This window comes from Cynocephalus volans, chromosome 8 (genome assembly GCF_027409185.1).
Source record: "Cynocephalus volans isolate mCynVol1 chromosome 8, mCynVol1.pri, whole genome shotgun sequence".
Taxonomy (NCBI): Eukaryota; Metazoa; Chordata; class Mammalia; order Dermoptera; family Cynocephalidae; genus Cynocephalus; species Cynocephalus volans.
In genome coordinates this window covers 28161924-28188933 of record NC_084467.1, presented here as the reverse complement: position 1 = coordinate 28188933, position 27010 = coordinate 28161924, and the positions used below count along the sequence as shown (strand labels likewise).

The window sequence follows — 27010 nt, the reverse complement described above, 5'->3', positions numbered from 1 at the left end:
AAAATTATTTTACTGTTTTTCCTGTTTATTTTCTCTTGCCACCTACCATTAGCACAAACCTTGTTTTCTTACTACTATTTGTCCAGCACTTGGAACCATGCCTGACATGTCCTAATTTGCTGAATGAACTAATCTCTCCAATACTAATGGTCTATTTGCTCTACTGGGGCCAAAGAGTAACAATACATCTCTGCAGGAAGGGGACTGAATCTCCTAAAATGAACTAATGTTCCCAGTGTCAGTCAGCCAAGAAACAGGTCAGGAAGTAAGGTCCTTAGAAGGGAGGGAAAAAATGAAATCTTTCCCCCAGGTCTGCTTCTGAGTTTCAAAGAAAAGATGCCCTCTGCTCACTAGGAGACAGGCTGGAGGCTCAGTAGGTAGATGTTGCCTATTTCTACTAGATCAGTCATATATCATAGCCAGTAATATCTGTTCTGTATTATAATTCTCTATTATACTAAGCTTTTGATAAAGTCTTGTTTTAAAAAAAAAAAATCATAGCCTGGTCTCACCTGTGTTGGGAGGAATTAGTCAAAGGTTCTGTCGCCACACAGGCTAAGTAGTCCTACCAATGCTAGCATGATAGCAGCAGAGACAATCAGACAGAAACTCTCCCATGAAGGAAAAGAAAATTTCTGAGAGAAATCAGAGCTGTGAGACACACTTCCTCTTGCCACATGGAAAAACTCTGACCAGTACCCATCTTGCGGAACTAGAATTATATCAAGGCAGCCAACTCATTACCTTACAGATGACCACATTTTAATTCTTAAAGATATATCTGTCTCCAGTGTGTAAAAATGAATGGGGTAGAGAAAACAGTAGAGAAGGGAAAAGAAAAAGAAGCTGGGAAAAGCAAGGGAAATCAAAAGACAAAACAAGCAAAATGAGTATCAGAACTAGGGTGGTGGCAGTAAAAATCAAAAAGGTTTTTAAAATCACATCTGATGTAGTCTCAACAAGACTCGGTTAGCAATTAAAACTAGATAATAAGAGAAAGAGAAGAAGCAAAGATGACTCGGAAGTTTCTAACCTGGGTGACTAGAAGCCAACAACTAAACGAATATGTGAACAAAAACCCGTTGAGAAGGAAAGGGCACTATTTGGGAGAGCAAGTAATTGTCAGAGGAAGAAATAAGACATGAATTTGCAATTTTGTGGGACAGCAACAGACAAGTCAAAGCTTGCATTTGGAAATATAGATTTTAAATTTTAGAAACAAAACAGAAGCAAAGAAGTAGAAAGGAAATCATGGAGCTGGCCGTTTAGCTCAGTTGGTTAGAGCATGGTGCTACACAAGATTAAGGGTTCAGATACCCATGCTGGCCAATCGCCCCGCCCCCCCCCCAAAGGAAGAAAATCACATAATATGAAGAAATTGGCCAAGGAAAATACAGCTGAGGGAACAATAGTAACTGGGCATGCAAAGATGACTGCCAAATGCAAATCAAGAGGAGAACCATAAGAATGACATTTTATAAAATAAGGAAAAAGTTTCGAGGAGGGAAAGGGTAATAGGGTTAGATGTCTAAGAAAGGTCAAATAAGATAATCCCTGAAAAGCATCCACGAGGTTCAGTGATTATTAGATCATTCTGGTGATCTTCAAGAGAACAATTTCAATGACAAAATGGAAAGAGAAGCCAGATGCGGGCTGAGGATTGAATAGGAAATAAGCAACTGATACCACCTCAAAAAGATTCTAACTTCAAAAACGTGTCTAAGTTCAGACTGTAATCTCTGAATATCATTTCTCACTGAAAGGTACCAGGACTTCTTGAGGAATTACCTAATTCCAGGTCTGAGGTAGTAATGTATAGGACAAGACTGGCTGGATACATCTTTTTGGCCAAAAAGGGAGAAATCTTTCAAGGACTACTAAAGTTAGTTAAGTCAAAAGGATACAGATGATAAGTATTTCATTCCATTTGATATTAATGTAAAAAAAAAGTTTTATTAATTTTTTCTTAGGATTGCTCATTACAACTATATAGGAATAAAACTGATTTTTTTCTGTGATTTTGTATTCTGCAACTTTGCTGAATTTCTTATTAGCTCTGTTTTTGTGTGTGTGTTTTTAGAGTTTTACACATATAAGATCATGTCATCTGTAACAGATAGTTTTACTTCTCTTCTATTTTCAAGGCCTTTAATTTCTTTCTTTTTTTTTTTTTTCTTGCTAACTGTTTTGTCTACAACTTCGAATATTACACTGAGTAGAAATGGCAAAAGAGGGCATCCTTGTCTTGTTCCGCATCTTTGGGGAAAAGCTTTCAGTCTTTGACCATTGACTATGATGTCAGCTATGATTTTTCATACGTAGCCTTTACAATGTTGAAGAAGTTCCCTTCTATTCCTAATTTACTGAAGTGCTTTTATAATGAAAGGGTATTAGATTTTATTAAATGCTTTTTTCTGCATCAACTGAGATAATGTAGTTTTTTTTCCTTCATTCTATTAATGTGTTGTATTAACTGACTGATACTTAGAAATATATTTTAACCAACAAGACATGAGACTTGTACACTGAATAACTTGTATAAAACATTGCTGAAAAAAATTAAAGACCAAAATAAATGGAAAGAAATCCTATGTTCACGGACTGGAAGACTTAATATTGTTAAGATAACAATACTACCCTTGATTTACAAATTCAATTCAATTCCTATCAAAATCTTATGGCTTTTTTTGTAGAAATAGAATAAAACTGAAATTTCATATGGAAAAATCCTAAATTTCATATGGAATTAGAAGGCACCCCAAATAGCCAAAACAATCTTGAAAAAGAAAAACAAAGTTAGAGGGCTCACACTTCCCAATTTCAAACCTACTACAGAGTTACAGTAATCAAAACAGTGCAGTACTGGCACAAGGATAGACATATGGACCAATGTAACAGAATTGGTCCAAAAATAAACCCCCACACATGTGGTTGTTATGGACTGAATGTTTGTATCCCACCTTAATTCATACGTTGAAGCCCTGACCCCCAATGTTATGGTATTTGGAGATGGGGCCTTTAGGAGGTAATTAGAATTAGATGAGGTAATGAAGGTGGAATTCTTATGATGGGATTAATGCCCTTATAAGAAGTAACACATAATGTATATCGACAAAATAAAATTTAAAAAAAAAAAAAAAAAAAAAAAGAAGTAACACATAGCTCAGCTGGCTAGAGAACAGTGTTATAACACCAAGTTCAAGGGTTTGGATCGCGTACCAGCCAGCAGCCAAGGTTAAAAAAAAAAAGTAACACCAAAGAGCTTACACTCTCTCTCCTCTTACACACACTAAGAAGACATATGAGCATAAAGCAAGATGATGGCTGCCTCCAAGCCAAGAGAAGAAGCCTCAGAATGAAACCTACCTTGCAGTCACCTTAATCGTAGACTTCCCAGACTCCAGAACTGGGAGAAATAACTTTCTGTTGTTTAGGTCACCCAGTCTATGGTATTTTGTTATGGTAGCCCAAGCTAACTAATACAGTGGTCCACTGACTTTCAACTATGGTGCCAAGATCATTCAGTGGGGAAAAAACAGGCTCTTCTACAAAATGTGCTGGATGCTGGCCAGTTAGCTCAGTTGGTAGTGTGGTGCTCACAACACCAAGGTCTAGGACTGTACCCCCATACCAGCCAGCCACGAAAAACAAACAAACAAACAAAAGGTGCTGGATATCCACATACGAAAGAACTAAACTGGACGCTTACCTTACAACATAAAGAAAAATTAGCTTAAAATGGATTAAAGACCTAAATTAAAGAGTTAAATTCTAAAACTCTCAGAAGAAAACATAATGGAAAATCTACATGTCCTTGGATTTGATAATAGTTAAATGCAACACCAAAAGCATATGCTACAAAAAAAAAAAAGATAAATTAGACTTCATTAAAATTCAAAACGTGTGCATCAAAGCACACTATCACAAGAGTTTAAAGACAACCAACAGAAAGGAAGAAAATATTTGAATATATAAAGAATTCCTACAACTCAATAACAAAAAGACAAGCAACCCAGTTAAAAAATAGACAAAGGACTTAAATAGACATTTATTCAAAAAAAAATACACCAATGGCCAAGAAGCACATGAAAAGATGCTTGACATCATTAGTCATTAGGAAAATGCAAATCCAAGCCACAATATCACTTCACACACACTACTAGGATGATTATTACTGCAGGCCCCCCCCCTGCAAAAAAAACCCCAGAGAATAACAAGTGTTGAAGAGGATGTGGAAAAACTCATGCATGGCTGGTAGACATGGAAAATGGTACGGCCACTGTGGAAAACAGTTTGGCAATTCCTCAAAAAGATAAACAGAATTCCCAAATAGCCCAGCAAGTCTACCCATGGGTGTATACCCAAAGAAATGAAAGCAAGAACTCAAACAGCTATTTGTACATCAATGTTTATAGCAGCATTATTCACAATAGATAAAAGGTGGAAGCAATCCAAGTGTTCATCAATAGATGGGTAAATAAACAAAATGTGGTATATATTTTTCAGCCATAAAAAGAAATGGGAAGTTCTGATACATGATACAACTGGATGAACCTTGAAAACATTTTGCCAAGTAAAATAAGTCAGACACCAAAGGAAAATATTGTATGATTCCACTTATATGCAATATCTAGGATAGGCAACGTCATAGAGATGGGAAGTAAATTAAAGCTTACCAGGACCAGGAGCTGACGGGAGGAGCTATGGGGAGTTACTGCTTAATGGGTAGTTTCTATTGGAGGCATGATATATATAGTAGTGATCATTGCACAACATTGTGAGTGTACTTAATGCCACTGAGTTATACATTTAAAATGGTTAAAATGTTAAATATTTTATGTTATGTCTGGTTTTTTGTACTTATTTTATTTTGACAAATCATAATCACATAACTACGGGACACACAGTGATGTTACAATATAGAAAGGGTCTTCCAAAAGTTCATGGAAAATGCGTATTATGAAAAAACTACATATGAATTTCAAACTGTTTTTGCACCAAAATAAACTCGTACTAAGTTCTTATAACATGTCGGAATAGGTTCTAGCTTGAGGCACTAAGAAGGATAAGACGTCAGTTTGGAAAGAGCCCTTATCAGAACAAAATGAATTCTGCTAAAATGGAAGCCGGAACAAACATCAAATTCATGGGGAAGCTTGAGTGGAAGAATGGCAAAATCGTTGATGCTTTACCAAAAGTTTATGGGGACAATGACCCCCCAAAATCAGTTTGCAAATGGATAACTCATTGTAAGAAGAGACAAGACAATATTGAAGATGAAGCCTCCAGCAGCAGACCACCACGTCAATTTCTGAGGAAAAAATTAATCTTGTTTATGTCATAATTGAAGAGGACTAAAAATTAACAGCAAAAAAAGACAACACCTTAGGTATCTCAACTGATTCAGCTTACACAATTTTGACTGAAAAATTAAAGTTGAGCTAACTTTCCACTTGATGGGTACCAAAATTGTTACACCCCGATCAGCTACAGGCAAGAGTACAACTTTCAATGGAAATTTTAAACAAATGGGATTCAAGATCCTAAAACCTTTCTTCAAAGAATTGCAATAGAAGATGAAACATGGCTTTACCAGCACAATCCTGGAGACAAAGCACAATCAAAGTAACAGCTACCAAGAGGTGGAAATAGTCCAGTCAAAGCAAAAGCAGCCTGGTCAAGAGCAAGGGTCATAGCAGCAGTTTTTTGGGATGCTCAAAATTTTGCTTGTTCACTTTCTGGAGGACCAGAATGATAATATCTGCTTATTATGAGTGTGTTTTGAGAAAATTAGCCAAAACTTTAGGATAAAAACACCCAGGAAAGCTTCACCAGAGAGTTATTCTCCACAACAATGCTTCTGCTCATTCCTCTCATCAAACAAGGGCAATTTTGTTAGAGTTTCAATGGGAAATCATTAGGCATCTACCTTACAGTCCTGATTTGGCTCTTCTGACTTCTTTTTGTTTCCAAATCTTAAAAAAATCTTTAAAACACACTCATTTTTTTCAGTTAATAATGTAAAGAAGACTGTATTAACATGGTTAAATTCCCAGAACCCACAGTTCTTCAGGGACGGACTAAATGGCTGGTATAATCACTTAGAAAAGTATCTTGAACTTCAGAGCACTTATGTTGAGAAGTTGTATTTTTTATTTTTATCTTTTAATTTAATTTTTCCACAAACTCTTTGAAGTCCCCTCATGTGCACGAAGTGCAAAATGATTGAATCAAGTGAGTTAACATATCCGTTATTGTATTAGTCCATTCTGTTGCTTATAACAAAATATTTGGAACTGAGTAATTTGTAAGAAAATGAAATTTATTGCTTACAAGTTTCACAGGCTGTGATGTCCAAAATCCAGGGAACACATCTGGTGAGGTGACTCTACAGCAATGCAGGGGTCTCATATTGCAGAAAATGGTGGAGCACAAAGAGAGCAAACTTCTCATTCACTCTCTTTTTAAAGCCCTCAGAACCATGCCCCGACCAACATTTTTAATCCATTCACTACAGCATGGTCCTACAATCTAATCATCTCTTCAAGGCCCCAACTTTCAATTACCATAATAGGATTTCCCACCCTCAAGAGTTACAGTGGGAATTAAGTTTTGAGGATACATTCAACCCAAGGTATTCCACCCCTAGCCCCCCAAAACTCATGTCTTTTTCACATACAAACACATTCGTTTCACCCCCACTGTCTTTAACTTGTTTAAACTCAAAAGTCCAAAGTTCAAAATCCCATCTGTGAAATCAAAAACAAGTTATCTACTTCCAAGATACAATAGTGGAGCAAGCACAGGGTACATATTCCCATCCAAAAAGGGAGAAATAGGCCAAAAGAAAGGGGTAACAGGTCCCAAACAAGTCTGGAACCCAGCAGGACAGGCATTAAATCTTACAGCTGATGAATCACATACCTTGATGCCATGTTTGATGTCTTCTGCATGCTGGTGCAGGGGTTGGGTCCCCAAGTCCTCAGGCAGCTCCACTTCTATGGCTTTCCTGGTCTCAGATGATGCTTTAGATCTCACAGGCTGGAGCTGCACACTTATAGTTCCACAACTCTGGTGTCTCCATGGCGGTCCTACTCCCAAGGCTCCACTAGGCATGGTGTTGATAGGGTTTCTCTGCTGCAACTCCAACCCCACATTTCCAACTGGCATTGCTCCAGCAAAAGCTCTGTGCAGTGACTCCACCTGACAGGTATCTTCCTTGGCCCCCAGGCTTTTCCATGCATCCTCTGAAGCCAGAGTGGAGGCTCTCAAGCCTTCAGAGCTCTGGCATTCTGCAGACCTAACACCATGTGAATGCCGCCATGACTTCTGGCTTATATTTTCCAAGCTGCAGTTCCAGCCACACCTGGGTCCAACTTAGCCACAGCTGGAGTGGCCAAAGCACTGGGGTGCTGGTGCTAGAAGCAGCTTCCCAAGGTGATCCTGGGCAGCAAGTCTGTGGAGGGTGCCTCAGGCCTGTTCCCTAAGATCATTCTGTCTCCCTAGGTCTTTGGGCCTGTGAATGGAAAGGTTGGCCCCAGAAGCTTCTGCAATGCCTTCAGAACCTTTTCCCCTTTCTCCTGATAGTCCCTTTCTTTTTTACTAATCTTCTTAGGACCATTGCATTTTTCTTCTGAAAATTCTCTCTGCTTCTCTACCACATGGCCAGGCTGCAAATTTTCCAAATGTTTACACTCTGCTTCCCTTTTAAATTCTGGCTTTATGTCATGCCTTTGCCACCCTATCTCAGTGTAGGCTCTTAAAAGTAGCCATGCAGCTTCCTTAATGCTTTGCTGCTTAGAAATTTCTTCCACCAAATTCTCTGGTTCACAACTACTAAGTTTCAACTCCTGCAAAGTCCTAGGGCATGGACACAATGCAGCCAAGTTCCTTGTCAGTTCATAGCAAGGTTGATCTTTGCCCCAGTTTCCAATAAATTCCTTCTTATTTCTGTCTGACCTCCTTAGAACAGTTTTTATAGTCCATATTTCCATAAAGTATTTTGGTCACCACCATTTAACCAGTCTCTAAAACATGCCAAACTTTCTCAGGTTTTCTTGTCTTCTAAACTTTCACCAGCATCTACGCTTTTTCTAGTCTGTTCCTCCAAATTCCTCCAGCCCCTCTTCAACACCCCGTTCCAAAGCCATTTCCACATTTTCAAGTATTTGTTATAAGCAACACCCCACTCCTGGTACCAATTTTCTGTATTAGTACATTTCTGTTGCTTGTAACAAAATACTTGGAACTGGGTAATTGTACGAAAATGAAATATACTGCTTACAGTTTCAGAGGCTGTGAAGTCCAAAGTCCAGGGAACACATCTGATGAGGTGACTCTACAGCAATGCAGGGGGTCTTTCTTTTTCCCCTCCAAAAGATGACCGGTAAAGGGATCTTAACCCTTGACTTGGTGTTGTCAGCACCACACTCTCCCAAGTGAGCTAACCAGCCATCCCTATATAGGGATCCAAACCCATGGCCTTGGTGTAATCAGCACCACACTCTCCCAAGTGAGCCACAGGCTGGCCCAATGCAGGGGTCTTATATGGCAGAAAATGGTGAAGCAGAGGTAGAGCAAACTTCTCATTAACTCTTTTTAAAGCCTTCAGAACCACGCCACTGACCACCATTTTTAATTCATTCACTACAGCATGGTCCTACAATCTAATTACCTCTTCAAGGCCCTGTCTTTCAATTACCATAATAGGACTTCCCACCCTCAACAGTTACAGTGGAAATTAAGTTTGGGGAAGACATTCAACCCAAGGCAGTTACCTTAAATACTTATTCATTCCTCCCAACCTACTGCAACTTTCTACCCTTCGGCCAGCATCTCCCCATTCCTTGCAACTCTCAACCTCAGGGAACTACCATTCTACTTTCTGTTTCTATCAGTTCAAACGTTTCTGATTCTACATATGAGTGAGAACACGCAGTTTTTGTCTTTCTGTGCCTGATTTATTTCATTTTATGTTACGTGTATTTTAACACAAAAAAACTAAAGTAATTGTTTAAATATAAAATAGTAATTTTTTAAAAGGATCCAGGTGCCAACCTTAAAGACCCTGGTGTGGGTTGAACTGTGGTTCTCAAATCTATGCCCAAAAAGAACCTCAGAATGTGACTTTATTTGGAATAGTTCTTTACAGATGTAATTAAGGTAAGGATCTTAAGATGAGACCATCCTGGATTAGTGTAAGCCCTAAATCTAAAGAAAAGTGCCCTTAGAAAAGATAGAAAAGAAGACACAGAGAGAAGCCCATGTAAAGACAGAGGCAGAGACTAGATGCTACCACAAACCAAAGAAAACTAGGGCCACCATAGGCTGGAAGAGAAAAAGGATTCTTCCCTAAAGCCTTCACAAAGAAAGGACGGCCCTGTTGACACCTTGATTTCAGATGTCTAGCCTCCAGAACTGTGAGACAAGAAATTTCTGTAGTTTTGAACGACCAAGTTTGTCACAATTTGTTACAGCAAACCTAAAAACTAATGCAAATTTTGGTACATGGAAGTGAGGTGTTACTGTAACCAAATACCTAAAAATGTAAAGGTGGCTTTGAAACTGGGTAACGGGCTTGGAAGACTTTCACAGGCCTTGAAACCTATAGAAATTTGTTCTGCTGGGTTTTAAACTTACTTGGGACCAGAGTCCCTTTTATCGCTTCCATTTTCTTCCAACATATTTTGGAAGCAGAAAACATGTTTTCTAGTTTCACAGGTCCACAGAGGGAGAGGAATCTTGCCCCAGCTAGATCACACCCAGAGTCCACATCCATTCCTAATTTAGATGATTTCAGTGATGAGATTTTGGGACCTTTTGAGCTGATGACATTTAGAAGAGACTTTGGACTTAAGAGTTATGCTGTAATGGGTTGAGACTTTTGGGGATATTAAGGTGAGGTAAATGTACTTTGTATATGAGATCCACATGAAGTTTTGGGGGGTCAAAGGGTGAACTGTAGTGGGTGAAATGGTAGTCCCCAAAAGATATGTCCACCCAGCTCAGAATGCGAGCAGAATGGGTCTTTGCAGATATAATCAAGGTAAGGACCTTGAGATGAAATGACCTTGGATTAGGGTAGACCCTAAATACAATGAAGAACATCCTTAAAAAAACAAAACAAAACAGAAAAGACACAGAAAGAAGGCCACGGGAAGATGGAGGCAGAGACTGCCACAAGTCAAGGAACACAAATAAAGCCACCAGAAGCTGGAAGAGATAAGGAGGGATTCTTTCCTAGAGCCTTCAGAAGGACCATGGCCTTGCTGACACCTTGATTTTGGACTTCTAGCCTCCAGAACTGTGAGAAAATAAATCTTTGTTACTCGAAGCCATCAATTTTGTAGTAATTTTTTACAGCAGTCTTAGGAAACTAATGCAGACCTCTAGTGATCAAAAATGTGACAAACTTGGACATTAAAAATAATGACCACAATAAAGGTCAAGGGTTCAGATCCCTGTCCAGCCAGCTGCCAAAAACAAGCAAACAAACAAATAAATAATAATAATCACCACAATAAATTTAAACATATCAAATAATATTAAAATTCATGAGTTCATAATGATATCCCCTCCTAAACCTTTGGGAGTTGCTAAGGCATCAATTCTTTCTTCCGAAAATTGGTAAATAAAGGGGGAAAAATAAGCACTTACCCTGTTTTTCCTATACAAATGATATTACATGGTAACCACATAATAGATGAGGGAATTCTTTACGGAAGAATTCCAGTTAATAAATATAGGAGAAAAGATAGAAAGTCACTCTTCCAGTGAAAATAATGGGTCTAGGAAACAATCAATCATCAACAGCTGATAAATCCATTAGATGAAAAATTAAGAAGAAACTGTTTAGATGCAACTAACAGAACCTATACCAAATGATCAACTTTAGTATCACTAAAAGTGGGACAACTATTATGTCTCCTGGAATGATGCAACAAGAATTCACAGTACCATCTAAAGGGGTAACTATATATCCTAATTTGTCTAGAACAGTCCTAACTTATGGCTATTGTCCCAGTATAATTATTAATAGCACCCCCTTTCATTCTCAAAATTGTCTGACTGGAAAAAATTATACAATCACTCTATTTTTAAATTTTTCTTGCCAAAGAAATTAAACCTAAATCTCATCAAGGTTTACCAATTCAAGCTCTCAATCTTGGCTACAGACTGAAATCACTTGAGTAATTTTTTAAATATTGATGCCTAGATTTCACCCCATGAATTCTGATTAATTGATCTGAGATGTGGCCTGTGAATCAGGATAATTACCCCCAGATAATTCTAATATTCCAGCCAAAGTTCAGAACCACTGCTGTATATTTAACCACTAATTTGTGGGAAATATGAAGGGTAAAGGAACACGTTAAACACCACAACAAGGACTAAATCAGCCAAATCTAGAATGTGAGAAATTCTCCTGGATAAATGACGTGGTTTTTAAACAAATAAATAGCATTGGAAAAAAGTACAAAAGGTATGGGTTAGGGACAGGAATGGTTAAAAGTTAAGAAAAACTTGAAAGACATATAAACCATGTGATTTAAACAAACCAAATATAAAAAGACATTTAAAGAATCACAGATATCTGAACACAGACCAGATAAAGGAACTCTTAATTGTGTTAGATATAATAGTATTGTGGTTGTATTTGTTAAAAGTTCATACCTGTTAGAAACACACACAAGAAGTTTTTATATATTAAATGATATGGTACTTGATATTTCCTTGAAATCATTTCAACAAGGAAGGAAAGGAAGGAAAGAAAGGAAAGAAAGGAAAGAAAGGAAGGGAAGGAAGGGAAGGAAGGAAGGACCGGTTAGCTCAGTTAAGAGCATGGTGCTTATAACACCAAGGTCCAGGGTTTGATCCCTGTAATGGCTATCTGCCAAAAAATAAAATGAAAGAGAGAGAGAAAAAAGAGAGAAAGAGAAGAGGGGAATGAGAAGTTAAATGAGACAGGAATGGAAAAATGCTGAAAACTGTTCAGTTGTCAAAACTGTCTAACCTATACTACATATCAAACAGTACAACTTTCAAGTTATAGTTGCTACTGGTTTAGCAAATTAAATTATGATCTTGAGCAAATCCCTACATGCCTCAGTTTCTTCATTAATAAAATGGGACGATAATAGTACCTTCTGGAATTAATGAGGATTGAAAGATAAAATACATATAAAATATTTAGAATGATTGGCACTTAAAGGTTTATAAATACCCAGTATTATTATTATTTACAGATGCCCCTGGCTAGTTAAACGATGGGAAGCAGTGTGAAAATAACTTAGGATCATTGTCAATACCAGAATGAACTCCTCAAATGGTCTCTATACAAAGAGCCAATGCATTCTTAAAGCAGATGATTCACAGTGTGTACATATGAATTGCAAATATTTTAATGACATACACCACCATGTTTTTAAGTAATGCATTTAGCAAAAAGACAGAAAAAAGAAAAAGTTCATTAAGAAATTAAGAGGGATCAACCTTTTACAATTATTTTATTATAGATATTAAAATAACAAATCCAAAACAAAATTTCTCCATAATCCTATCACATAACAAAATCATTGCTTTCATTTGTTCATGTTACTTTCTTTTCCTTGTCTACATGTTCAATTTTTACACATTTACAATAATATCACAGATAACATTTTATAGTTAACATTTTCACTTTTATACCATGAGTATTTTTTCAACTTTGAGAAATTTTCACTTACATGCCTGTTCCTTTCTCATCTCCACCACCTGAAGGTAATCAATAGTAACAGCCTGACATGTACCCTCCACAACTTTCTCTAAATTCATATACAGGCATACACAGACATATGTGGGGAGGGGAGAAAGGTAGGTTTGTTTTCACAAAAATGGAAGCATACTTCTTATACATATGCTTTCTCTTTTTTTAAGCATACCAAATACATATACCTCAAATTTAATACGCAGATTAGTTTAAGTATGAAAATGGATACAACTTACTAGACCAGGTAATAACACATACATTTACAAAAGTTATTATTTTGCATGTAAACTTTGAAAAGATATAGGGATTTTACAACAAAATATGGCTGCCAGATTTAGTTAGACTTTATACTTCATAACACACTGTTTATTATAATAGCTATACATAAACTATTTATAACAAACCTACCTAAGGAATCTTAAAACCTATTTTGGAAAACAAAAATTTTACAATCTTAAAAAAATTCATAAATAATATCCCCAAAATATCCTGACTTTAAAGTGCGTATGCATGTGTGTGTGTGTGTGTGTGTGTGTAATACTGGCCTTCATATATAGGCACAAGGATATGAACTTGGTTCTCTACATATAGATGGAGGTATTGCTGACCAACCCACATACTCAGCTCCCCCATGTTCACAAATTGAGAAACCAGCATTAAAGAATAGTCTGAATACAATCACATAGTCTCAAAGAATATAACCAAATCAATCTTCTCTAATCAATAAATACTATTCTAACTACCCAAAAGCATGAAAATAAGACAACAGGTAGGCCTACAAAGCATCTAAGGTTGTTAATCCCATGGTCTTAAAATGCAGTCCTCTCACATCTAACCATAATCTAGAGCAATCAGAAGATCCCTAAATCTGGATTCATAGAAGAGAACTCAGGCTAGCTAGTTAGCTCATTTGGTAAGAGCATGGTGTTACAACACCAAGGTCAAGGGTTTGGATCTGGTACTGGCCAGCCTCCAAAAAAAAAAAAAGGAAGAGAACTCTGGGGGTGTAAAGGATGATATGAAAAATTTATAGAAGCCCCCAATATTACCAAGCAGAGAACTTGGTACCCAAGCCATAGAGCCTCTGCTGTTAACAGGTAAACTTTTCTAACCAAAATCAGTAAATGTCTTTTGAGCACCTATTACATGGAGGTCATAGGTGTTGGAGATGCAAAAAGCAATAAAATGTGCCCTCTCCTAAAGGAGTTCACAATTTAGCAGGAGAGCTAGCATGTACAATTACGATAAGTACCATAGCAAAGACCTAGCATACAGCTCATCAACTAGCATAGGTGCACAACTTTTTTGTGGCTTATAAAGGTCTAAATCAGTAAGCATCATAAATACAATACCAGGCCATCAATGCAGTTTCAGATTAAATAACCTAAAGTTATTATCTAGGTCTATGTAGTTAATTTGTTTTAACCGCCTCAAGGCAAGCAGTCAAATTATTTAAAAAGAAATTGGATTCCACAATCCCCACTAATCTATTTGGAGTACACATATGGAATCCACGTGGAGTTTGACACATTAAAAAAAAGTGGGAAAAAAGGCACTTGTACCATTTAAGACAATCCTAGTGAACATTCTCACCAAATATTAAAACCAAAATGAATTATTGATCTAAAAGGCATTGACTGTAATGTTTCTCCACAATGAAAAATAACAGGGGAAAACCTGTACAAGTGTTGTGTACGTTACAAACTGTTAAAAATAAGAATGTTTTGATTGCTACCAGTGTGACACCTTTTAAAGGTACTACAGGAGAAAGAAGAATGTATTTAAAATCTAGTCAAATTTGTTGCCAAAGTGCATAGATGTTCTCTAGAACATTCTAGAACATTCTATGTTAAAAGGTGACTGACAGCAGCATTAGCGGCAATGGGATGCAAAGATCTCCCTGAATTAACATTACACATCTAAAGTAATTTACCCTATATATTTTAATTGGTGGACCATATGCCATATGTCTTCACTCAAGCAAAATGACGATCCAGTTCAAAACTGATCACAGCTTGAAAAACAATTTAAAATTTCAAAACACCAATATTTGTACTCAATGAACTATTTGGGCATACCACCACATTGCTAACTATTTGGGCATACCATCATATTGCTTAACTTGCTCTATCTAGACTACTGCATGAGGAGAATCTAACATTTTGTAAACCTAAGACTATTAACATTAAATTTTAATTGCTCAAAATACTACAATGAAATACATTAAAATAAGATGACTGATGAATTCATGCAGGAATAGACAGATGGATAAATATGTGACAATACAAACACAGTAAAATGTTAATGGTAATCGGGTCTATGGATGCTCCCTGTCGATTTTTCAATTTTGCTGGATAGTTGAAAATATTTTCCTAACAAACTGCTGGAGAAATACTTCTTTGGTTATTTACAATTTACGCTTTTAAAGAGAAACGCGTAGATTAAAAGAAACTCCTATGTGAACACAGGCACTCTAGTTGAGACAAACCTGGATTCAAATCCCAGCTCAGCCTCTTAACTAGCAGTCTCATCTTAAATAATTTAAGCCCTCTACGCCTACATTTCCTCATCTGCAAATGGGTTTTACACAGAGTTACTGTAAGATTAAATTCTTCACGTAGAGCACTTAGCACAGTGCCAGGCACATAGTAAACACCCAAAATGTCAGCTGTAATATCAATATGAGATTGCTAATTTTATTCTAAATTGGAAGGGCATTATCAAGATTAAGAAGTAATTTTTTAACCCGGTTGGTTGGCTTAACACTAACTGATCGTTTTGAGACTAACCCCAAAGAGAAGATTCCTATAGGAAACTTTCTCTTTAATTTGCTAAGGGGAGAAGAAGTAAAATAAAAGTCAAAAAAAAAAAAAATTGCTCAATCGATAGTGCAGTATTGTTCTCCATCTGAAAAAAATCATTCAAAATTAAATAAGAAAAGTTTCAAGATAAACTTTAAAAGGCATTCAACAACTCCTATGTAGAACTGGCTTCACCTTTGCAGGATGAATGGGTACATCCTCGTTATGACAAAACTTGTCATACTCTTCCACGTTTCCAATTGCGAGTAGAGAGGCCACACTAAAACATGACATTTATGGTTACTAAATTCTTTCTTCTAAATCAGGACATGCCAGCAACCCCACTTCTTCGCAGGTAAAAAGCACCACCTCCACTTTGGTCTTGATAACGGTTATAGGGGGAGGGGAATGAGGCAGGAAAATGAATTCGCGATGGTGTTACTGAAGAATCCTCTTGGTTTTTCTTCATGAGACCCCTCCACGACTTATTCCCGCCACCCCCACCTGACCTCTCCCCAGTTAAACTTCCACGGACTCTAATCTACTGCAGAAGCACTTAAGAATCTGACACCTTCCCTCCCCGGACGCAGATAACCCACCCCCCAGCACTGTGGGGTGGAGAGGAGACCCACAACAACCCCCGCCCCTCCCCCTCCCGACCAGCAGCAAATCTTTGTCCCACCTGCCGAAAAACCATTCGCCAGCGCGCTCCAGACCCAAGACTGCCTCAGACCTGTCCACAACCTTTCCCCAACCAGGCCCTCGGCGACCCCTCCACGAGCCGGGGCATCGCCCACTCCCGGCCCCAGCCCCGGCGCCTGCCCCGGGCCGCGCCCCGCCCCCCGCCGCCCGAGTTCTGCCTCACCTCACCTACCCTCTTTCGGGGGCCGGACTCCACCTCTCTCTCCGCCATGTTGGGCCCCGCTCGGAACCGCTGTGGCTCCTGGCGCTGTGGCGGCGGCACCTCTCGGGCCCCCGGCCCCCGCCCACACTGCAGGCACGGCCGCCTCGCGGCAGCTTCCCCCAACCCGGCCGGGCCTTGAACTGAGAGTGGGGAGGGGGCAGATGCCGCGAACCCGGCCTCAGATCCTGAGATCCCAGGGGTGCGCGCGTGGGCGGTCGGGCCTGCCCGGGAAAGGGGGGGCCGGGACTCGGGGGGTTAATGGCCTCCAAGGGGCCCCGTGAGTAGGATTATTTTCTCTCAGAGAAATTCCTCCGCCTGCGGTTTCTTAAAGGGATCACCAAACCAGCCCCTTGCGCGCGCCCCTGATGCGCAGGCGCACCTTAAGCCCCTCCTTCCTTTCCCACCAAGCCCCCGGTCCTGAGCGTGCGCGGTAAGTGGCCCAGGGTAGGCCAAATCCTACAAGTCTCTTTGCTGCCAGCAGCTGCTCCCACCACTCAACTATGGCGGCTCCCTTAAAGGGCCCATGACGCAGTGATGAAGGAGGAATGAAAGAAATTAGTGAAAAGACAATCTGAAGAACTGGGTGAAATGTCAGTGGAAGTCCACATCACCATCGCACGCCTGATTACAGAGATGCAGTTGAAAAGGCAAAATGATGGTAAGTCGGAGTTCTCAGTGGACCTCTGAACATGAAGAATCCCAACCAATGAGGGAGCAAGACAGTCTCAAGGAAAACCAACTTTCCTGCCTTTGGACAGCCTGATCCGAAGCACAGAGCATAGAATATCAAGGGCCAACTCCTATAGTCTAACCTCAAAATCATATCCTTTGGTGGTTTTGAAGACTGAACTAACCACTGGAGATAATTTCCTCAGTAGTAATTTGTCTTTGAGAATAGAAAAATGAGGAAGAATCTTGAGAATCATCTACTCCATTGCTTCCAATGGTAAAATTGCAGCCTGGTCATGGGAAGTAATTTGCCCCCAAAATACCTAGTGGCTGGTGTGGAATTAAAATCAAGATTTGAGTCACAGTCCTTCAGGCCTTTCAAGGCACCAAGGTGTCTTCAAAACAAGATATAAATTTGTTTTAATCTGATGTCCCTAGAAGATTAAAAATGAAAGTTCTGTGATATTTCAAGAATATTGTAATTCTCCTGTGAAGACGTGTGATGATTTGCAGGTGTTGTGTGTCCTCCATTGCAGGAGCTTGAGAATCTAATTTAAAGGATGAGCATCTTTTTGTCTAAGCAGGAACCAGGAAGTAGATTTGGGTCTAACTTGCCCTGAAACCTAAGTTGGTTTGTAACCTGAGGATGACTGAGTACAATGAGGACTTGATTTCTCTCTTCTGTTCATGCTAGTCCCAAACGCCTCAGGTAGAGAAAAATTGTCCTCATGGAGTTTATAATGATAGCCTAGGGGCAATGAGGAGACCTATAGTAAGAAATACAAAAAAGTTGACTTCTGAAGATCATTCCCCATGACAAGACATTCAAATGGGAATGAGCAACTCCTAAAATCACGGGATAACGAGATGTAACTTCCATGTGTCATTTCAACTTTTGTGTAACACTTGGTAGCTGTTTTGAAACCAAGAAGTTTCCTAATCTATGACATTTTTCTGAAAACTGTCTATGAAATTGCTGGAAGTTTACATGCTGGTACTTGCTTATGCCTTTAACTTTTAATGTCACTCCTTAGTAGGAGAGAGGAGAGAAGTACAAAGAAATATATTCATTTCAGCCAGAATTTTTTTTAAAAAGTTAGATCCTTTAGTTCCATGTCCAAGACAAGAAGAAGATAAAAAGATGAGCTACAAAAAGATAGTTCCAGAGAATGTGGGTACATAAAAGGTTTTCCACCTGTTTTATTGGCAGTGAAATAATCTCTCCTAATAAAAGCTGACTGCTTAAAATGGAGCCGCTAAATTTTAAGTGGAAGTGTGGGACCCGCAAGCCTGTTCACTCAGTCTCACACTTGCCCTCTCTCTTTTCCTTCTTTGATGATTTCTCCCACCATTAGAGAAATGCTGGGTTTCTCAGAACACAGTTTGAGCCTATTGGTTTAGTGCAACTTCACAATTTAATAATGGAGCCATGAAGTCCAGAAAAGATGTGACTTGCTTGAGATGACACAAAGGATTAGCATCAGGACTGGAACAGGCATTTTGACCACAAACTTTGGCTTTCTCCTACATTAGACTGTTTCTAGAGGTATTAGGAATGTGTTGGGTCTTTAATACTAAGCAGGATTTGTTCATTCCAGATAATATACAATCATACCACCAATGTTCAGTACAATCATCCATATGGAAGAAGGAGAAAAGAGAAAACCAAAATTTGGTGACTATTGCAAAGTTAATCAGAATTTTACAGAGGGATTCTTAGAGATTAATGACTAGGCCAAGGTCATTTAGCAGAGAGGCCAAGTCAGAATTCAAAGCCTCATTCTTCCTGGCTTGTTTGAAATATCATAAACTAGAAGTTTCAAATTGATGGCCTTGTGGCCAAATCTGTCCCACAAATATATATTTGGCTTGTACTGTGTATGGCTATGTGATCTTGGTCAAGTTACTTGTCTTGTACCTTAGTTTCCTCATCTGAAAAATAGGTTGTGTGGATTAAAATAGTTAACATCTCTAAATCTCTTAGAACAGTTTTGGTTCCTAGCACCATATGAGTAATATTATTTTATCTTTTTATAGATTTTTCAATTATATGCCAACATTTAAAATATTTCCGCTACAAATCCCCTACAAATCCAGTTTTCTGACTGCTCTCAAAAAGAACAAACAAACAAAAAACACCTGGAATATAATGGGGGTAATATTTTGCAAATATCAAGGTGATTTCATTTTAATTTTGTTTTTTTGTGCGCACGTATGTGAAAATAACTTTATTTCATTTTGCGGAGTGGGCAGGTGTCCAGTATCAGAACTTCTGGAATTGCTTCTCGGTGCCTGCCGCCTGAGTGACCTCAAGCACATTGAAGTGCACCATCCTGCTCAGGGGCCAGTACTTGCCCACTGTAACAGTGTTACCAATCTGGACATCCCTGAAGCAGGGGGACAGGTGCACGGACAGGTTCTGTGGCACTTCTTGAAGTGATTGTACTTGCAGGTGTAGTGGAGATAGTCCCGGCAGATGACAGTGGTCTTCTGCATCTTCATCTTGGTTACCATGCCAGACAGGATCCACACTCCAATGGAAATGTTACCGGCGAAGGGGCATTTCTTATCAATGCAGGAGACCTATGTTCTTATAATATCACAGGAGTTTCTCCTTCCCAGTTTCTTCCACCAGGACCCTCTTCCTGTTTTGAAAGATGGCTGGCTGCTTTTGGTAGTAGGCATGCTCAGTCTGAATGTCTGCTATCTTCCTGGCGGCCTGAAAAAACAATCCATTTTATTTTCTTAAGTCATGTTCCATTATAGACTGTTGCCTGAAGTGTAGCCCTGAGGATTATTTCCCTAATCAGGAGAGAATAGAATAGGTTTAATGGAGAGAAAAAGAAGTTGATAAATTTCCTGAGTTTCATTTAACCTATGAAGTTCAGCTCATAGTAAGAATCTCATAGAGTTCTCCCACACTACAGAGGAAATGCCCCTTCCATCTAGGACAGCTAAACCACAAGGCTGTGACATAAGAAAAAAATTTTTAAAAGCCTCTTCTGATTGAAGGGTAAAGGGAAGAAGAAGGAAGACATAAGAGAAGCATTGGTTAAGAGACACCTGCCCTTGTCTTCCCACTCCAGCTATTCAGAGCAGAAAGGATTCTTGCTCTGCTCCTGTTTGGGATTCCCAGTAGAGATTACTTGCAGACTATACCCATACCAACAAGCAGACACCCACATATAAATGAAACTGATGCCCTGGTGTAGCTGGGAAAAGAGAGAAAGCCTGCATTTAGTTTCTCAAGGTGTCAAGTAGCCAGGGGTAAATACAGGTTTTACAGGTCTTGAAGCTTGTGTAATGGGGCTATGGGGAAGTTTTTGTTAAAAAAAAAAAAAAAAAAAAAAAGAACACAAAATCATATATACAAAATTAAGTAACAGGATCTTGGAAGAGCTAGTGGCCCTTAGCTCCTGTGTGATATAGAATGTATCCAGAAGTTCCCACATACTCTGTGGAGAAATAGGGAAGGTAGCCAAGAGTACTGGCTGGTAAGTATGGGGGGAAGTAACTTTGTATATTACACTGGGCCAGAAATAAAAAGTAGTAACAGCCAGACCTCAAGAAGAGCTGTGGTTTGCCTCCAAGCTCTGAACAAGCTTGGTGGAGAGGCCAGGCTACAAGATATGCCACTCACTGATAACAGGTTGCTGAACATCCTGAGAAGTCAAGGAATAGTACAGGGACACCAAATGGATCCAAAGTCTCAGGCTTCCCCAACCATAATGCCTCATACACACAGATACTATCTTAGTAGAGGTCACTTACAGGAAAGACTGTTTCTTTCCAAAAGATGTTACTACCTAAAGGAATTCTAACCTTAGATTCAAATACGTTTTAACCAAACTGAACATTTACATGTATTAGATAAATTCAGAAGAAAGTAAATCAGCATGCTGGGGTTAAAAAGTGACTGGAGTAGGGCTACTTTAGATATGGTAGTCAGAGAATATTTTTCTGAGTAGGTGACATTTGAGCTGAAAAATAAAGACCAGGAGTCAGCTGTGCAAATGTCTGGGGCAGACATTCCAGGCAAAGGGAGCAGCAAGTGTAAAGCCCCTCTGCAGGAACAAACTTCAGGTGTTCAAGAACAGAAAGGTGCTGTGTTACTAGAACCGAGTGAGGGAGGGGCGGAAGGTGAAGTCAGAGAAGTAGGCAAAGACAATTTATGAAGGGCCTTGTAAGCCTTGGTAAAAAATTTTAATTTTATTCTGTGCATGATAGAAAGCCATTGCAGACTTTTAAAAACAAAGAAAGAATGATATGAGCCTTTTGTACACATATGCAAAATGAGCCCTAAGGGAGCAAAAGTAGACATAACTTAAGAGGCTTTGCAACACTTTAAGCATTAGATGAAAATGCCTTAGCCTAGGGCATTGGCAGTGGAGATAGTGGGGAAAAAAGTTGAATTCAGGATATATGTTTTGGAGGTTTAGCCAAAAGTTTTGCTACTAATGTATTGGATGTTGGGAATGAGAGAAAAAGATGACTTACGATAATTCTTAGCTTTTAGCCTGAACAACTAGGTTAATGGTGTTGCCCTTTATTTGAAATGTAGTAGAGCAGATTTGAGGGAGTGGGCAGAGAAGGAAGAAAGAGTAATGTCTTGGATATGTTAAATTTGAGGTGCCCCTTAGATGTCCAAGTGGAAATGTCCAATGGGCAGTTGGACATTTGAGGCTAAAGTTCAGAAGAAATAACAGAGCTAGCAATAGAAATATGGGAGTCATCAGAACAGTATATGCCATAAGACTGGATAGAATTACCCAGAGAGTATAAATTGAATTGAGCCCTGAGGCACTCCAATGTTCATAACTCAGGAAGAGAAAGAGGATCAGTAAAGTAGCAGGAAACCCAGGAAAGTGTGTTGTCTCAGAAGCCAAGTAAAGAGTGTATCAAGAAAGAGGATCAATTACCAATTTGTCAAATGTCACTGAGAGGTCAAGTAAGATGAGGCCCAAGATTGGAAGGTCTTTCATGATCTGCATTAGAGCCATTCCAGTGGATCGGGTATGGACAGTAGCATGATTAGAATGGCCCAGAGAGATAATTAGAGATGGAAAAATACAGTGAGTATGGACAATTCTTTCAGGAAGTTTCACTGTGAAAAAGATCTGAGAAATAGGGTGGTAGTTGAGGGTGGAATGTGGATAAGAGAGGGGTTTTGTTTGTTTGTTTTGTTTTAAAGATAGGAATCACTAAAACATTCAAAATAGTAAAGCATCACCAGATATTTTGGAAAGGTTGCATAGGTGACAAGGCGTTAAAGACTTCTCCATCCAAGCTGTCACAAACCACGGAGTTGAGGCTCAGACAGTGGAGAAAAAAATCCAGGAAGTAGATGACAGGGCTGAACTGAAAAGAGGAAATCATACATCTTAGAGTCAAGCCAACTTTAGAAGCCAGAGCTCCATTCAGCTAATCCCTGGAAAACTCATTCTTTAGAGTTGTCAAAATTATCAGTTTCTTTTTTCTAAGGAAGGTAAATATCATTTTACTTTTTATGAATCTTGCTCTTTTTTTTGCTTTTTATTTTTATGAATCTTGCTCTTCAGGTCCTAGTGGATGAGAAAAAATTCAGTACTAACGAGAATAAATATTAAAGATAAGCACATTTAATGCTGATGAGTTAGATATTTTGGAATGCCAGTGTGAAAAGGTAAAGGACATAGCCTGGCTTACTAATCATGAGATGTTTTTATTTCCTAAAATAATGACAATGATAACAGCAACATTGCTTTCGGTAGTACAGAAATTATTTTCAAAAGTAAAGTTTTAAAAGGTTTTATATTTGAAAATAACTCCCCCCAGAAAACACAGGATATGTATTTGTTTGCATATGCATCTTTTTTTTTTTTTTTTTTTTTTTAAAGATGACTAGTAAAGGGATCTAAACCCTTGACTTGGTGTTGTCAGCACCGTGCTCTCCCAAGTGAGGTAACCAGCCATCCCTGTATAGGGATCCGAACCCGTGGCATGGCCTTGGTGTTATCAGCACCACACCTTCCCAAGTGAGCCAAAAGCCTGCCCTTGCATATGCATTTATAAAACCCAGAAAAATACACAGGAAATTAATGGTAGTTATATGTTTCGTGCTGGATAAAAGAAGATGGGGGATGAATAATCTTCATTCTATCCCTTTTTAATTTTTGAAGTATGCAAACATGTTACTTATTTTTAAAATAAAATAATTTTTTAAATTAGTTCCTTCAGAATCCAGATTAAAATAATAAAGAGCTGAAATAAATGAGAAAACAATGTTGCAATAAACAAAAAAATTTAGCATACATTAAACAATAGGATTGGAAAAAATGTTACTTCTCATGCTTTCTATATGAACAGCAATTTATTGCTTACAGAGTGCTTTCAGATACATTATTCATCTTGCCTGTTAGGTAGAGAACATTTTATCAAAATTATTTTACAGGGGAGACAGGGTGGAGGCAGACTCTCCAAGATTAAGTGAAGGGCACAAGGCCATATAGCTAATAATAGGAGGAACCAGATAGACCTTTAGGCTATCTTACTCTAAGTTTTGACAGTTTCATGTTGGGATGTAGTGAGGGTTGGGAGAAAACAGAAGAGATGAGATGCCCCAGCACACCGGTTACAGATGCAAATGCTTCCAGCAGTTAGTAATTAGCGTGAATGAGTAGAAGAAAGCAAGTGAAATAGTGGAAACCTCAGGCTCACTCTAAAGCGGGCAGCCACTACTTGTTCCAGAAGATTCTTGCTGTGAGGGGAGTGCCTACCCAGACTTGCCAGATATTCAAATTGCTAACTCAGAAATTGGACTTGATTTGAAATTTCCCTATTTCTTTTAAATTTTAAATTGTGGTAAAATACGTATAATATAAACTTTATCATCCTATCCGTTTTACGTGTATAGTTCGACAGTGTTGAGAATATTCACTTTGTTGGGCATCTGAACTCCAAAACTTTTTTATCTTGCAAAACTGAACCTCTGTACCCGTCAAACAATAACTCCCTTTTTTCCCCTCTCTCCAGCCCCTGGCAACCACCATTCTACTTTCTGTTTCTATGAATTTGACTACTCTAGATACCTCATATAAGGGGACTCATTCAACATTTGCCCTTTGGTGACTGGTTTACTTCATTAAGAATATCCTCAAGTTTCATCCAGTTGTAGCACATGTCAGAATTTCCTTCTGTTTTAAGGCTGAATAATATTCCATTATCTTGTTTATCCATTATCTGTCCGTGGACACTCGGTTTGTTCCACCTCTTGGCTACATGAATAATGCTGCTATGAACATGGGTATGCAAACATCTCTTCGAGACCCTGCTTTCAAATCTTTCGAATATACACCCAAAACGCATTTTTTTTTTAAAAATAGCTTTACTGAGATATAATTTACATACCACACAACTTACCCATTTGACATGTACAATCCAATGGTTTTCACTATATTCACAGATATGTGCAAGCATCACCACGGTCATTTTTAGAACATTTGCATCACCTCAAAAGGATATCTTTTAGCTCTTGCTCTCCTATCTCCTCCACTCTCCAGCCATACACATCCACTAATAGATTTTCCTATTCTGAAAATTTCATGAGAATGGAATCATACAATATATGGTCTTTGTGAATGACTGCTTTCACCTGGCATACTGTTTTCAGCCATGTTGTTAACATGTGTCAGTGGATTCCTTTTTATTACTGAATAATATTCCATTGTATGTATATACCACAAAATTTCCCAATTTTTGAGTGCCATCAATTAAGTCAAAAAGTTTTAAATTTTCCACAAAAGCCAACAATAAGCATCTGCAAACCCCCCAGTTTCTAACCTTTCCGTAAGCTTCAAATTAATATCACCTTATAGAATTATAAAGTATGAAATAATGAACAGCAATAAGGGAAGGCATGCAGCCAAACATCGGCAGAATTTTTTTTTTTTTTTTTTTTTGTAGCTGGCTGGTATGGGGATCTGAACCCTTGACCTTGGTGTTACAACAACATGGTCTAACCAGCCAGCCCCACCCCACCCTAAAAAAAAAAAAAAAACACATTTAAAACCAAGAGAGGCACAGACCTAGACAGGTCAGCACAGTCCATTCCGTTTGTAAAAGCCTTGCAGAAACAGCAAGGGCATCCTGGAGACACAGCAGGCTCCAATTCCTTGAATTTTATAGGAAGTAACATGGAAAAGAGCATTTATTTTCTCCAAGACACTGGGCGTCTGTCCTCTTCAGTTTCAATCAGTCTAATCTTGGGCATCTGCATGGGTGACCAAACCTAGAGCATTTCCTAGAGTGAGGCAAACAGACAAATTGTATACAGTTTGTGAAAACCTTAACTAAAGTAGATTTAAAGAGTTTTGGGGCATACTGGCTTCCATGGTAAGTCTGTGCTTCCAGGAAACACTCAATTGGCCCAGAGAGCTAAATCCTTTTTCTTTTTCCCCTACTCCTCACTGGGTACCCACAGCCAACCCCTACAAAGGGATGATGTGATGGTTAATTTTTTGTGTCCACTTGGCTATGCCATAGTTACCAGATGTTTGCTCAAACATTCTGGATGTTTCTGTGAGGGTGTTTTTTGGATGAGATTAACATTTAAATCAGTGGACTTTGAGTAAAGCAGATTGTCCTGCATAATGTGGATAGACCTCATCCAATCAGCTGAAGGCCTTAAGAGAACAAAAACTGACCACCTCTTCACCCCCTACCCCAGAGCAAGAAGGAATTCTGCCAGCAGATGGCCTTCAGACTTGAAATGCAACATTGGCACGTCCCTGGATCTCCAGCCTACCGATACACCCTGAAGAATTTGGACTTGCCAGCCTCCATAATCATGTGAGCCAATTCCTTAAAATAAACCTCTCTCTGTATATACACACATCCTATTGGTTTTGTGTCTCTGGAGAACCCTGACTCATACAGTTAATGGGCAGACAGTGATTACTTTTCCAAAGGAAGAAATGGGCAGTAACATTTTTGAGCACCTACTGTGTGTTGCAAACATTTTTTTTTTCTAATTACCAATAACATAGATTTTTTCTTATTACAAAGGCAATAACATTATCCTCAAAGAAAATTTACAACACAACAAGCAAAAAAGAAAGAAAATTAAAAGGCAGTACATTTCCATTGCTCAAAATAGATGACCACTGGCAAATTTTTTATGGCTTTTTATATCTTTCATATTTATCTCCTCCTTTTCTTCCACTTAATGTAATGTAAATATTTTACTATATTAATAAAGATTAATGTATAGCAGTTTTGGTGACTACATATATTCCACTGTGTGGGTATACCATATATTTTTTAACCAATCTCTTTTTATGGGACTCCATGCGTTTTCAGTTTTTTGCTCTTATATGCAACATTACAGTAAGTGTCCTTGTACCTTTGCAAACATGTTAAATGTTTCCTTAGGATAAATTCCTAGAAGTAGAATTGCTGAGTCAAAGATTATGGCTTTTGATACATGTTTCCAGATTGCCTTCCAAAAAGATATCAATTTACACTTTCACCAGCAGTGTCTGCTTACTGCAGGCTTCCATCACTGTGTACTGTTTTTGGTTTTGTTTTTTAATAATTAAAATACAATTTATATACAGAAAAGTGCACAAATCATGAGTATGTAGCTCAATGGATTTTTAAATTGTGGTGAAATGCACATAACAAAATTTACCATTTTAACATTTTTAAGTATACACTTCAGTGGCATTTAGCATACTCACATTGTTGTGCAACCATCACCATCATCCATCTCCAAAACTCTTTTCATCTTTCAGCAAAACTGAAACATTGTATCCGGTAAACAATAACTCCCCACTGCTCAATGAATTTTTAAACCATGTAAACAGCTCCCAGATAAATAAATAAAATATTACCAACATCCCAGAAGCCCCT

The 27010-nt window shown here is 38.5% G+C and overlaps 1 protein-coding gene and 1 pseudogene across 4 annotated transcripts in view; both read right to left on the bottom strand.

Annotated features, from left to right (window-relative positions):
• Positions 1-16629, bottom strand: part of ZMYM4 (zinc finger MYM-type containing 4) — a 137952-nt gene extending 121323 nt beyond the window's left edge. Inside the window, exon 1 of one of the 4 annotated variants that reach the window (XM_063104530.1) lies at positions 16424-16629. Coding sequence is in view for 1 of the 4 variants with exons in the window: in XM_063104528.1 (XP_062960598.1) it covers positions 16424-16462 (39 nt within the window). In the remaining 3 variants the exon portion in view is untranslated. Of the gene's footprint in view, positions 1-16419 lie in introns of all 4 variants that reach the window. The other 3 variants (XM_063104528.1, XM_063104531.1, XM_063104529.1) reach the window with 3 other exon arrangements.
• A 2756-nt stretch (positions 16630-19385) lies between these two features.
• Positions 19386-24589, bottom strand: LOC134384104 (small ribosomal subunit protein uS17-like; annotated as a pseudogene).
• Between the last annotated feature and the right edge of the window lie 2421 nt (positions 24590-27010).